This window comes from Megalops cyprinoides, chromosome 11, assembly GCF_013368585.1.
Source record: "Megalops cyprinoides isolate fMegCyp1 chromosome 11, fMegCyp1.pri, whole genome shotgun sequence".
Taxonomy (NCBI): Eukaryota; Metazoa; Chordata; class Actinopteri; order Elopiformes; family Megalopidae; genus Megalops; species Megalops cyprinoides.
The window spans coordinates 7,833,976-7,849,431 of record NC_050593.1 but is presented as its reverse complement, the minus strand read 5'-3'; the positions used below and the strand labels follow the sequence as shown (position 1 = coordinate 7,849,431).

The window sequence follows — 15,456 nt, the reverse complement described above, 5'->3', positions numbered from 1 at the left end:
ACTTTTTCTTGCTGCATTATTGAAATGCTGATGTTAAATGAGCCGTGATCTCTTTTTAATTAAGTCATAATTAAACGTGTTTTTTTTGTCCGTACCTATGTGCCTAGGGGCAAGTTACCTTCTAGGGCTTGTTTTCATCTCAGTTTCCCTTCAGTCTCACAAAACAGCACAAAAAAACTCCCAAGTATCCTTTTTGAAGATTCCTTCTTCACCAGCATTTGTTATTCAAATCTTAGAGATCCCATATCAGGTAGCGCGGCATTCTAATCGGCTTTGAATCGCAGCACTGAATGCGACCAACAACCATTACAGCCAATACAACGCTGGCAGCGGTTTTCATTTCCTCTGCGGAAAGCACTTAGAATATTGTAGGCCTGCATTAGACTAAGATATGGCAAATGACTTTCAGTGTCACTGAATTATACACAAGGCACTGAATCACAGTCTTGGGCCGCAGCAAAAATGTCGTCACCTTTAATTGAACCCTCTCATTGTTAAACTCTGCCGCGGCTGCCTTTGTGATTTGGAGGACTGCTTTTAATGCAAACAGATCATTTTGGAGGCAGCGGCAGAGGAACAGGGTGAATAGTCGTACCTTTTTTTTTTTTGCTGCCACAAAATGGTAGTGATTTACAGTCAGGTTTCATTGTTTGTGCCATGCTCCCTGTGAGATCAGAGAGTAGTTTGGCCTGGTCAGTATCAAGTTTTGTTGCTGTTATCTTGACATATACGGTACATGTTGACATTCATTTACAATGAAGCGTAGCATTTTATACAGTATGTGCTACAGATGTATGTGATATTCTACACGTTAGGCCATTTTGCATTATTTGATTTTGAATTCATGTTGGTTCACTGAATCTGGATCTCATTATATTTTTTGAAATTGTATACATGTCACTCTATCCTCTTTTAAACCTCCTCTTGCTGTGACTAAACTGAGATTAGATGCCTTTAGATCTCTTTATGATCTGGAATTACTCGTGCTGCTCCTCTAGCCACAAAAGCTCCTACATCATTAGGCTGTGTCCTTATGTCCTGACAAAAGAACAACTAAAATCCTGTATGTAGTTTAACTTACAGTTAAGTTATAACCTGCCTTGACTATAACAGGTGGAGCCACCATCCTGTACACACAATGTCTTAATGCTGCCCACAATATATTGTAACCTATCCATGCTTTTGTCAGTGCTGAATTTGCTTTTCCAGTTGTCCAACCATTTATGGCTCTTGTTCAAATCTTCCCGTGTTATCTTAGTGACCACTAAACTGTCTGCTTCATCCCATGCCCTGACAGCAGTAAATTTAGCTACTTTACTACTAATGTCCTAATCAGAGTCATTCAAGTGGCAGAACCGGGGTTCCTGGGGGACAACTCTCACACAAATTGGTCAGACAAAGACTGGCTGCTTGCTTTCTTGTTCTTTGAATGATGGAACCTTTGGTTTGGCCAGTTGAAAGTCTTTCAATTGGTTTAGCACAAATACAGTGCTGCCTCGAGTGGAATGGAGGAGCAGTGCGGTGGAGGGCCATTGTGGAAGTGCTCCAGAGCGATTTCGTCACCATGCCAAACACTATCTTTCGCTGTACGTAGATGAGCTGGCAAAGTGACAGCATGTTCATCCAGCAGCAGGCTTTCTGACCGCGGGGGACACCTCCAGCACCGGAGGAGAAGCAAGGCTAGCATTAGCATAACACGTCCCTGCCTTTACGGCTCGTGGGAACGGATCCTTAGACTTCAGGTCTCCTGCATGGATGTGTCAATCAGCCGTCCGGGTGTCAGATTCTGAGGCATTGCTCTGTCGAGTCGTGTGAAGGCGGGTGATGCTGCAGAGCCAGTGCTGTTGCCGGGGCACACGACGAGCCTTGCCGCTTCAGCAGGAATGTGGTTTGCCCGGAAGAAATTCCACCCTCAGCTCTCCTGTTGAGCGGGGCTGTGTGGAAATGGCAGCATGTCTAATTTCACAAAACAATTCCCCTCAGACAACCAGGGCCATGGAAGAGACATTCAATTAAAGCAGGTAATTGGGAACACAAAAACAAAATGGGAGCACATACCCAGGTCACTCCTGGGGTGGCAAAAAAGAGAGAAGAGGCAAAAGCATGCTGGGAAGGGATGAGGGGTAGGTAAAGTCCCAGCCTGACCTGAATGAGCCAACACAGGCCTCTCTCTGTGTTAAATTCATGCTCAGGCTATTTCTGTGTTTCCACATACCACATTGTTATAGGACAGCAGGGGTTCTAGTGTCTAAAAAGATGACCAAGATCTCAGTCAAGACCTTTCTCTGAGTATCACTCTCTCAGATGGCCTGCTCTCGCTTTAAGAAGACTGATTACTCAGTTCAGCATTCTGTAATTAACCAGCTGAGTCAGACCAGTTTCCACCAGCTATGCCCTCCCACTATTCCCAAAATGCAAATAAATATAAAATAAAAACATGTCCCTAAACCATCCCCAACACTTCAGATACAAAGCACGCATTTATGTGATGTATTTAAATTTATGACTGTGTGCATCTAACACTGATTTTGTGTAGCATTAAGGTCAAATAACGATTCTGTTAAGTGCTTGCGTGTATTGCAGAGTAATGATCAGCTGTTCCCTCACTCCAGCCCTGCACCACTTAATCGCTGTAAGACTAGTGCGGTACCAGCTTTTACAGATAATTACTTTCCATTGATATTTTCTAATGATCCACGGAAGCACTCTAATTAGATTTGAATCATTAATGTAAAAAATCCACGGTTAATGATGTTTTATTAAAAACGTCGTGACGAGTTAAAGCGTTCATACAGGGACAAGACACGGAGCCCAGCTGTTTCTGTGCCAGATAAACAGCAGCTAGGTAACTGGGTGGTACGCTTTCAGCAGGGATCGGCGCTGCTGCTGTGAAAGACACATAACCTCTGTAAGGGTCGTTCCTCTTGTACACAGAGCTGTTTATTCCAGCAGGACAGCGGGTGTTAGCGTTAGCGACATTAAAAAAAAAGACTAAGGAGTCATCCTGAATGGGTGTGCGGGTAATGTCATGAGGTCCAATAGCCTCCCTGCCAGGATACCAAGGGCAAGTCTGTCTCATTTCATCACAGTCCATTTCAGGAAAGTTTTTAATGCGTCGTTCAACAGGAGCAGAGAGTTGAGGATCCCGATGGCCCTCCGCCCCTCACCATGTAAGATCTCAACCCCCCCCCCCCCCCAACAGCTGCGGATCCTGCTCCTCTTCGTGGCAGAAGTAGGTGATGGGAAGAGTGGTCGGGTGACTGAAAGAACAAACTGCAGGGGTGTGGAATTTGGCAACCCTGCGCCAGCGACTCCCGTGTAGTCCTCTGTGGGGCTATTCGTCATCCTCTCTCCGCAGTACGGACCGCAGCGAGCAGAGAGCTTCCGCTCGGGGCACTCTGCGGCACTGTGCCTCACTCTCTCGCTCTCTCTGAGCAGGAGGGGCGAGGGAGTGAAGCAGCCACTCCTAAGAGGACAAACGCCCCCCTCCCTCCCCCAAGGGTTCTGAAGCCTGTTTTACAGTGGCATCCCATCAAAAATCAGTCGGGAAAACTCTGCAAACAGTTCTGTTCGTCCTTGCTATGTAAGAGCATTAAAACATATACCAGTCACTGTCATACACCTGGCCTCCATATGCAAAGACAGTATTGTACAGTTAAAAGGATAATGTAGGTGTTTAACAAACACAATGAATGAGCAGGAAGTATCTATATCAAAGCGTAGTATTGTTCATGCCTGAATGGAGATGCATACAGTGTAATTGCATAAAATGGCATTGTGTAGTGCATGTTTTCCCTTATCCAGAAGCACTCAGATTGTTTGAATTTTTACATGTCATCTGTTTATATAGCTGGATATTGACTACTGAATAAGCATATTACTCAAAGGTACAACAGCAGTACTGCGCTTAGGGATTGAACCAACAACCTTCGGGTTGCAAGACACACTCTTCAACCACTAGGCCATGCTGATATACAGTGATGGCAGTGTTTTGATGGCAGTACACAGCTGATGACCATATGAAATGGTTGTGCGATAAACACACTGTGGAGCTGGTGGAATCACACTGACTATAAGCCATAGACTCCATCACAGCCATGTTCCTACTGAGAGGGACACCGTGCTGCTCTCTCTCATTGCTCTTCCTCCACTCCACATTTCTTAGGAGAGACATTAGGCTCCCTCTTTGGCTTGTGCCATAAGAGCCCTCTTGTTCCTGTCAGGAAATGTACCTTGCTCCATATACTTCAGCCACTGACAGTTTCTGATCAAAGATTCCTTTGATTCCTGAAGTGCTGGGCAGTCTATATATAAATAAGCATTCAAAGCAGCTCCTGTGTTTTAGTTCTCTTTCAAGTGACTGTTTCCCAGTAGTCATGAAGAAAGCATTCCTTAACATCAGGTTAGGAATAATCAGACAATTTAATCCACAGCTTTGACTGAAATTGTTCACAAAGAACGTCATGGATTGTTAGCATAATTCAATTTATTTGTGAGTAATTAGGGGACCAGTACTGCATAGGTACCCTATTGAATTTGCTTGGATTATTTCATTTTTTTTATTATTTCTTAACTTTTCAAATGAGTATAACTTGAATGGATTTCGTTGTGCCAAATTCGAAAGTGATCCATTAAAAAATGCATCTGTGACAGCCAATCAAATGTCACCCTTTTTCCACCCATTTTGCACAATAGGCAATGCGTTAAAAATCATCTTGAAAAAAGATGCTGGACAAACTTATACAAACTTGGTGTCTAAATGGTGCTTATGGTGGTCTTTCTCAAGTGTGTTCAAGAGAAGTTTGTTGTAGAATTGAACAATATGTCAGCATCAGTTTTTAACACTCCAAATAATGATATGTACAGTATGCAAATGAGCATATCTCAGTCCTAGATGACATACTAGATGTGAAATTTAAAAAGCTGACACAGAAGCCTATGCGCTAACTCAGTGTTTTAACCCAATAAAAAACATGGAAAATAGAACCAATTATGACAGCCTCTGCTGTATCTACCGTGACAGAAGTATACGCTTCAGACATGAAATAATTATGACCTGATATAGGACGTATAAATACACCATTTATAATGCCATCAAACCCAAAAAGTCTCATGCTGTATGCTGAGCAATGTTGCAGTATAAAACTGCATAGAATGTGTGCCACACAGAGCCGTCAAAATTGTTGCCATGTTTTTCAAAGACAATGGATGAAATATAGAGTCACTATTTAATGCAAATAGAAAAATCTCAAATGCGACCTTCTGACAAACCTTGTTTTGTTGCCATAGCAGCTCTGAAGCAATGTTTTTTACTCTTGTACCTTTATCATATTTATATTCGAATGAGGCTGCAAACAACAATAATTCTGTCATACTTAGGTGCAATCCACAACTTAGAGTGTTACATACGGTTACGCCTTGGTGGTCCTCTTCAACAGGTCACCGGTAAAGACATTCCTGTTGCTGGGGAGGGTTTAATGTCTACAGTGAGAGTGGTGCTGTTTTACACACTGCTTTTGTGGATGTCTTCCCCTCTCAGCTGACATGAAAACATCTGCTCTAAGTTGGCCCAGGATTAATGAGTGGTGTTTTTCTCTTATCTTTTTGTTCTAAGACCAGCCCAGGTATTGATTAGGACTGCTCCAACAGCCAAGGGGCTCTAATCTTGACATAATATAGCTTTATTGAGTCGGTTTGGGCCGGGCGGCATGTCAAGACACGCCCCTCTGGGCTGGAGTGACAGCTGGGGCTCAAATGTGATGCAGAACGCAGGGCACGAATACACGCGTGCACACACACACACACACACACGTACGCCTATATACTCATACATACACATACACGCGCGCACACACATGTGCACCTATATACTCCCACATACACACACACACACACACACACACACATGTGCACCTATATACTCACACATACACACACACACACACACACACATGTGCACCTATATACTCACACATATACAGACACATACACACACGCGCGCCTATATACTCATACATACAATTAAAAAAAAAAACATTTGCAGGAGTTCAGCTGTATCAAGTTGGTAACTGTCCTATCCACTGATACATTTGGATTAGGATACCTCTTGAGTCACTTTGGGATTTTTACTTGGAAATCTGCTACTATGTTTTTATTTTACACAGATGGGATTCTGTGCTTTGTAGCCTTGACATTGACATTTGAACATCATGCCATCCATCCAAGGTGCTGACCTCTGCACTGAAATTGCCACAGAGGAACTTGATGTCATCACCATTGGAAACCACCCTGTGATTTATGTTCATTTATATGAGCCAGCTGTCCCTTCTTTTTTCCTGAATACACTGATCATTTACATTTTAATTCACTGTAATCATCCTTTCCAGCTGAAAGAAGTGATTTGCTGTCCAAGGCTCTGAAGAAGCTTTAGCCAGTCAGTGGCATTATGTAAGTTTTTACATAAGGAATGAGATAGGGCTGCATAAGTGGTGTGGTATATTTTCCATATTCCTCACAATGAATTGTTATGCAAGTAAACTCCATATTTCTGTGTGTGTGTGAACACAGTTCTTGAAATTCCACATACCCTCTGACCCTTAGGGGAGTGGGGGGGGGGGGGGGGGGGGGGCTATGTGAAAGGACCTCCACAGGGACCATGTTTGCTTTAGGGAACCGATTCTACTGAAGTCGTAGAGTCTTCAGTGTTTTCCCTTATGCTGTTCCGGGCTGCCCCTATGAGTTCCGGGCTCCGTCGGTTTGATCGACATAAGCTGGGGGGGAAGGAGACTTGATTTATGGGATGTCAGTTTGCGTCACACACACACACACACACACACAGCTCCCACCAGTGAGCACTAAATGGCCACTTTGCAGTGTGTTTAAAAGGTATAGTAAACGAGCTGCTTCGCCACCGTGAAGGCAAAAATGAAGATTTTTATTTTCCTCAGTAGTGACTTGATTTCATTTGGTCTTTGAATGTGCTGGAGAGCATTGTTCTGACACCTGTGAATTTTAAGTGCAAACAGGTTGCCTTGACATTATTTCTCTTCATAGTCCACCCTACAGATGATGTCAAATGTTTGATGATGGTAATGTTCGACCGGAAGATTGCTGATTGATTAATTGAATCTGCATTCGAGTGCTTGTTAATTAACAGCTTGGCACTGCTGTCATACCCTTGAGCAAAGTACTTAACCTGAATTGCCTCACTAAAATATCCCGCTGTTTAAATGCCTAATATGTCTATGAATATGTAAGTTGCCCTTAAAAAGAAGTCTTCTTAGCGAATATGTAACATAAATGATTTAACAACTTAAATTTTAAAAAGTCAGTGATGTTTAATTAAGGTTGTCACGACACCATAATTTTCTACCATGGCGTAATACAAGGCCAGCACGATATCTCAACACTACAACTGAAATAAAAACAATGAACTCAACTCAAATTTTAAAGCAAGCAAAGACTTTTATGACTCAATTGAGCAACTTTAATGTTGTTTTCTTATGTGGGTACAGATGCTGACAACTACATTGGTAACTAATGTTAGCCAGTTAACCAGAAACAGGTATCCTCCTTCATTTTAATGTACATCTATATATTAAACATTAACAATTCTTTTTATACATAAAAAATCTACTGGGAGTTACATTTATAACCGCTCTTGGACAATTGTCATTTATGATTGAAAGCACTGACTGAATCTGTGGCTGTGCGTGCATTCAGATATTTTTGCATAACCTTCCGCCTTGGCTTACACCCTGAATGTACTGGATGCATTCCCGCTGACTCCCAGAGGGCACTGCGGTCGATATTCCTAGTGCACGCTGGGAAATCTGTAGATCATTTGCACTGCAGTGTCCAGGGAGAGCTGTCTTTGCCCTTGGACCTGCATCGCTGCGCTAGCTGTGTGCAAATAGGCCAAAAAAGGCTCTTTCTTCTCAACACAATTTTTCAAAACCAGGTAATTCGGGAAACGTAGGCTTCCAGAACTCTCTACCCTTATGCAGTGAAATAATGTCCACCAGAGAAAAGAATGATGATTACTATTATTATTGTTATTATTGTACAATATGTAGTAATGTAAAAGGCAGCCTAGAGTGTGGCTAAGCCCAGCAAACAGGGTGTCATATGGTAAATGTAATATTTACAGTCAGTAGCTGCGCTGTCTGTCTCCCTTCCCAGGGGTTAGCTCTTCTAACCCTATTTGATGTGGGATATGACAAAAATGAAGATTTCACAGGAGTTAAGGCATACAGCTGCAGGTACATGCAGCTGCCATGCATGGACGGACAGAGTGAAGTCCCGGGCTCAAAGCCACCGCAGCGTTTTGAGACATGGCTACGCCTGCAGGTTAGAGGAGCTTGGAGAGGAATAAGGAGTCACAGAAACCACCAATGTGACACTCGAAGCCTCCTAATCATAGCTGAAGAGGCTGGCAAAAGGCCCTCCACCAATTACACTGCTATCAGGTTAATTGAAGGGAAATGGCGCGACCCACGCGACGACGCCGGGAAACGTGGGAGGTGCTCGAATCCCAGTACAGGACAGACTCAATGGAATGACAGGGCAGAGGCGAAGAAAGAAGGGTGCGTAAGAGAAAGAGGGAAGGAAATAAAACAGAGAAACTTGTTTTTTTCTCCAAATAAATGTGTACTCCTTGGCATAAACGAGGTTCAGTATTTGTCTTGAGTGACTCTCTTGTTAATGTCAGACAGTGGGTGCTGGATAAACCATCCACTGAAAGGGAGATTGCCTCCAGGCGTCTGTCACTCTAGAGCTGTTGGGTTTTCGACCCCGTAGTCTGTAAAGACAGATGAGGCATTACGAGATCACGCAAAACTTTTGCGCATTCTGAAACAATTTCCTGCCAGTGTTTCTGAGGGCTAGGAAGAGAAACTGAGGAGTCATTTTACTTTTGGAAACTTCTGGAGATTTAAACAGTCTCATTATTCACAACAGTCTGTGGTTCTCCATTAACCAACTATTCTGCCAGAACATCCATGTGTGGGTACATGCACCCAATCCTTCTTACTCAGCAATAACATGCTGTATATCCTCTCTTTACTGGACGTAAGGGAGGCATAGAGTGTATGTGAAACAGCCAAAGCAATGCTCTGAGGGATTGTGAGTAATTGGAATAAATGGTTTGGCAACAGTCTGTAATAAAGAGCCGCGGGGAGGTTAAGTGGACACGTTGGACCACTGGCCTGCCTGGAGACAGGGTCACATTACTGCCTGCAGGAAGTAGGCAGGCAAGGAGACGGGCCACGGCAGGGAAGGTTGTTCCAGTGACCTCAGCAGCAGCGCAACGCATTCCCCTCTCTTTCTCTCCCTCTATCCTTCTTCATTTCTCTCCTTCCTGCTCCCTTTCTCCCTCTGCCCACATTATTCCCTCCCGTCTCTCTTGTTCTCTCCCTCTCTCTTACCCCCCCCCCCCCCCCCCCCCCCCCGTCGTGTAGCAAGTTTTCTTGGACGCACAGAGGAAATGACAATGCACTGAACAGTGGAAAAGTTCAGCTGAAAGCCGTCTCTAGTCTCCATCCCAAAGACCCATAAATAATTAACTACGCACAAGTATTCTATTCGTTTCAGCAGGAATGAGAAAATTGAACTGCTGTCTCCACAGTTTTAGCAGCCTTGCGGACAAGCATTTTTACTCTCTCTGAGTTAGAGGTCTCTATTAAAGAGGTAAAAACTCTTTTCCCCTCTCTCCTTCCTATCTCCCTTCTCTCTGTGTCTCTGTAGCAGTGTGGTAATTTATCATGTCACACTGACAGAGACTGATCTGTGTGCCCTCTGTGGTTCCTCGACACAAAGCGCTGTAAGTAGGCCAAACTAAAGCAAGGCCAAGTCAACACGATTACCACTTCCCGCATCACTAGCGCAACTGGGCCTGCTATCCCTAACACTACCACCATTTTTAATAACACCAACACTGCTCATGTCACTAGCATGAGTGTCATTACTGTTCAGTAAATCTGATTTCTCCTAAGTTGCTTTTCAACTGGAAGAAATATATCCCCTGTAGCTGTTTCTCAGTAATCTGAGGTCTCTTGGCACATGAAAACTACAAGCACAGTGGTGTGGACATGTATGCTATGACAAGAGATGGCAAAATTAGCATTGACACTGGTAGCGTAAATGGAGGTATTACTCAGGGCAGGAGGAGACATCAACAGGAAGTCTGTTTGTGAACCACTGATTGGAACTGTAGTGCCATCTACTGGTCACTCTGGTAGCACAGTAGAAGCACAAAGAGGCAAACATATATGAAAAATCATCTAAGCTGCACCCAGAGTGCAATACCATAACAGTGATTGGTAATACAACCGACAGACCGGGGGATTTGCTGTTAACGAACACCTTTAGCGTTCACACATGGTATTGTCATCTCCATCTTTATGCGGCGTATGACACAGTTTGCCCTCAGTGAAGACGGCTAGTTTGCAGGAATGGTGAGCACAGACCTTCATATTACAACCTCCAAGGTTTAATATTCTTCACATTTCCTTTTCAAGAATGTATGATTCAGTTCTTTGTTATCAACCTACACTATTATACATTTATACACACACAGACACAGACAGACACACACGCACACACACACACACACACACACACACACACACGCACACACACACACACACACACACACACACACACACAGATATCAGTACACTTTTTTAAATCATGGAGACATTTAACTTTGTGTGGTATTGTATGTGAGTGATTCTGTGGGTGAATGAACTACACATTGTTCTAAGTTCTTTACTTAAAGTAACTTCTATAAGTGATGGTAGACAGCAATCATACCAGAATGGGCATGAGTAAGGGTTCACAGCTGTACAGAGGTCTAGAATCTTAGTCTGGAAGCTCTTCACCTTTACCTTTATTACACTCTCAGCTTTGCTGTAGTTGCACTGGAGGGCTAGGCTACGCTCTTAGCTCTGCTGTAGTTGTACTGGAGGGCTAGGCTAGCTCTGATGTAGTTGTGCTGGAGGGCTAGGCTACACTCTTAGCTCTGCTGTAGTTACAGTAGATATATCTTCCAGCCATTATCTAGTGATGAACACAAAGGTGGAGGCCAAACCACGGTAGTGGGACTGAATGCCTCCTAAATATTCATTGGCAGTTGCTAGATTCTTTCTGAGAAACATTTGCCCTTTCAGTTGGCAATATTACATTATTGCCACATCTCCAAGAAATCAGAGATTAATTTTACAAAAAAACCCAAAACAAAACAAAACATGGATTGGTTAAATGTAAGAAAACGTCAGTGGTGACACATTAAAAGCAGAGAAGACTGACGTGACATTCACATATTGATGGCTTTTGTTTCCCAGTGCAATTTGCAGCGATAGCAGAGTACCAATCTTTATAGATCTCAAGGAACTGCCTTTATCCTCCACCGGGGGTGTGACGCTGCCGCAGTGAGCTGGAGCAAATGGCTTTTGGATTAATGTCACCACGTGCCAGCTCAAATGCCACCATGATGGCCCTGCAGTCTGGCAGGCCAACGTTCAGAAATCATGCAACCCACATGCACACACATACACACAGACACAGACACACACACACACACACACATATACATACACAGACACACATATACAAACAAGTACACGCACACACATACACACAAGCACACCCACATTCATAAAGACATACATACACACACATGCACACACACACACCCACAAACACACACACACACACGGTGCTCATTTCTGCTGGCTTTGAGTGGAGCTTTGTAACAAACTCTGATTTGTGTGTTTGTGTTTGAGTCAGGCAGTAATAACTGATGGCTGGGTTTACTCACTTTAACACACGCTCTGAACCTGAGACCTGCCGGCTCCCAGACCCGCAGTCCATCAGAGTTTGTGTGTGCGGGATGAACACATCCCGACTCGTGCTCCGGTTGTGTTTTCCTTATGACACGTCAGCCTTTGTGGAATGTGAGTGTATGTACACCAGCTCAGCTCGGTGTACACCGCGTTTGAGAGGGGCGGCGGCAAATCCAACATGTCTGCCAGAGGGACCGGAAACAAGTGTTTCAGGCTAAATAAGAACACGCTCCAGTTTCGCCTCACACTGCATAAATAATTCAACTCTGCGGGAAAAGTGGCATGATCTATGATTACACTCGCAGTGAGGCACGACGCTGGCTTTAGGCGAACGTCCCAGACGGACAAATTATTCACCATGTTTGTAATTATATCAGTCATTGAGGACCGAATTATTGGCCTGATTTGTAGACAGGCAATCGCGCGAAGGCCGAGATGGCTCTCGCTTAAAGCCTGAGCTGAGCACCCCCGAGACAAATGGAAGTGCCCACCCCCACTTACATATTTCAAAAGTAAACATGAACAGGATCAATGCAAATTATATTTATGGCATTTGGTGTGCAACATGAGGAGCGGGAGGCCAAAGCTATTTATTTGTGTTTGGATCTGCAGTCTTCCTACAATCCACCGTTGCGTGCCTGAATTGGAAATAATTTTCATTTCTCTACATTTATTGGAGGGGAGTTAAGGACAATGGTGGGAGAGTAAGGCGGGCAGACAAGGGCATAACTTGAGTGGATGTTATGGCAGAATATATTAATATGAAGTGAAAGGATCACAACAGGAACTCTAATCGGCCCAAACATTATCGTGCCTTTACCCTGCTGGAGAGGGCAGGTTCATTCCAGCTCTGCTGTATGCACCAGGACCCAGAATGTTAGTAAGACAGACTAATGCTTTACAATGAGTTGACCATATACAAGTGTAACAGCACTGTAATTGCTTTGGGGTTCAGTATGTAATAACATGTCACTGCACTGTAATGAATGCAGAAGAGAACTGTCTGGTTTGTGTAATTACACGGGTTAGCTTACGTAAGCTTTTTCCCTCCCCTCATCTCCATCCCGCTTTAAGTTTAATTTTAATATCCCAATTCCATTTCAAGCCCTTAACCTTACCCTGACCCTAAATCTAACCACAAATTAATCTGAAACCTTGTTACTACGACTGAAGTAATAACTGCAACTACATGACATACAAACAACATTCTACTTCTAGAACATAGTAGTTATAACTTTATAAACACTTTATTAAAATAGGTAACTGTCAAATTAATTTGAAGTATGACAAGAAAAGGCTTTTTAGGCAGTCACACTTTACATTAAGTTTCTATCCAATGAGTCCTGAGGATTCAGTGATTAATGTTATGTACACAAGGTCCACAAACTGCAGGATTTTACATCCATGTGGAAACAATATGATTTATTACAGCTGAATTTACACAATTTGGTATTTAATTGAGTCTTGAGCAGCAGTTTAACTAGACTAATTGACAGATGTACATCTATTATAGCTATTGTGTCTGTGTGAATACAGCGCAAATTTTTTATAATTTGTTTGCGTCATTATCAGTTCCAATAGAGCAAACATCATATACAGCATATTAATTCTGCTGACAAGGGTTTTTTTTTATATATACCAAAATGTGGAATCCATTATTAAAATAATCCAAAAAAGGAGGAGGGTTGTAGGCCTCCATATCAATCATAGGTAAATATTACAATTTCCATTATAAACAAAAAGACAAAAACAGGAGTTAGGACATCCAATGTTGCATTTTACAGGTATAATTTATCCTTTAAATAATCATCTCATTTCAACCATCGTTTTTCAACCAGTAGCAATTTACCCCTCATTTATATGTAATCTGCTCCTTTACTTTGATTTGTTCTATTAATTCCCTCCATTTATGTGTCTGGGGACTCAGTTTCAGAAATCAGTTCTTTATTATTAGTTTCAATGCTGTTATTGTCATAATTCTGAATGGGTAACATGGTGCACTTGGAAACTTCAATGGCAGGGGTAACATTCAGTCCAAGGGCTCTGACACTGAAAATCTTTACAAGTTGCTTGAATCACATGATTTTGTGTCATATTCCCTACACACCCTTACATTTAACATGTTAAAATATAGTTGCATTTACTGTATATTGTACGCTGTACAATATAATTTTTAAACCTGCATGAAAAACTGTGAAAAAGAAACTATGGAAAATTAGTGTCAGCCAAGACCAGCAGCTGTGGGACTGGTTCAACATGTCTTTTTGAACATTGATGCCTTTTATCCAGTGCAGAGAGAGATTCATCCTCTGTATGTGGGACAAAATGTACCTTTGGTCGAAGCCTGAACTGAATTAAGTGGTTGAGCACAAAGTTACGGGCTCAAAGTATCCTCTGTCAGCAGCTAGCACATTGAACAAGCCTGAACGTGCTAATAGCCTGAAGACTTTCCTCCTGTATGGAGAGAAATGTATTGTATGGAGTGGAAAAGGTTGCTTGAGTGACACTTGACTAATTTAATGTGAGGGGAACATCCTGTATAAGCCACGATGAGCAGCAAAAACAAGCCCACACTATCCACGCCTGCTTCTCTGTGAACAAAACAACCCCCTAGTGGAGCAGAGCTCTCACTGCGCCACAGCACTGAAAAGCTGTACAATTACATAAGACTGTGCAGCTTGAATGTTTTTATTTTCACTTTGTGTATTGGATATTTTAATTAATTATTCTAGCTGTTTCACCTTGGCTGCAGCATGTGTTTTTGTATTCATGGTGATGCCTGTTATCACTGCGTGTGTATTTGTATCTATGTATGTGTATGGAAGGGGAGGGGATGGGGGTTGAGAGGGGAAGCAGTTCAGCAGGTGAATGTCACTATTACCTGTAAAACAGACTCAAATGAAAGCCAAATTCTCATTGAATTCTCACCCCCCTTGCAGGCCGTCTACAAGCCCTGGCTGTGCTCCCAGTACTTCCGGATGACGCAGATGCATTGCAGCAACAAGATCCCGTGCAAGCAATACTGCCTGGAGGTGCAGCAGAGGTGCCCGTTCATATTGCCGGACAACGATGACCTCATTCACGGAGGAAGCCCCAGCTTTATCTGCACAGGTAAACCGGGGGACTCTGGAGACTTCAACCACGTCCCTTTGTCTTTGATGTGCGCCCATGCATGTCAGTACCGAGACAGAATGCTGGGCTATCAATGTGAACACGCTAAAAGCCCCCAACACTGGAATCAGCTGGGTACCAGTGCCATCTAGTGGTCAGTCGAGGGATGGCAACATCAAAGCCCTGACTGTGTATTGTTCCATTGTCCAGGGAGAAGGTGGGTTATTGACTGGCTTTGCATTCCATTGTAATCCTGGATGCTGCTGCTGATCATCAGATGGTAGCTAATGTGGCTTGTCTTGTCGGATCACACTTTAATGGGCTTCAGCAATGCCATCAGGAGTCAAATAGTGCATTTAAATGAAAGCAATTAAAATTTCAAGCGTGTCAAAAGGTGTAATTACCTGTCTTTGTTCATGATTCTTTATTGCTAATACATCAGTGATTTAATGGATCTCCTTGTGACAGGGTAACTGCTTTTGCTGAACCCTTGTTTGCATTG

General features: G+C 43.1%; 1 protein-coding gene across 2 annotated transcripts in view; it reads left to right on the top strand.

Annotated features, from left to right (window-relative positions):
* Positions 1–15,456, top strand: part of LOC118786200 (transmembrane protein FAM155A-like) — a 92,446-nt gene that overhangs the window by 76,461 nt on the left and 529 nt on the right. The window contains exon 2 of one of the 2 annotated variants that reach the window (XM_036541291.1): positions 14,783–14,954. In XM_036541291.1, the coding sequence (XP_036397184.1) occupies positions 14,783–14,954 (172 nt within the window). Of the gene's footprint in view, positions 1–14,686; positions 14,955–15,456 lie in introns of those variants that run through there. The other variant, XM_036541292.1, reaches the window with a different exon arrangement.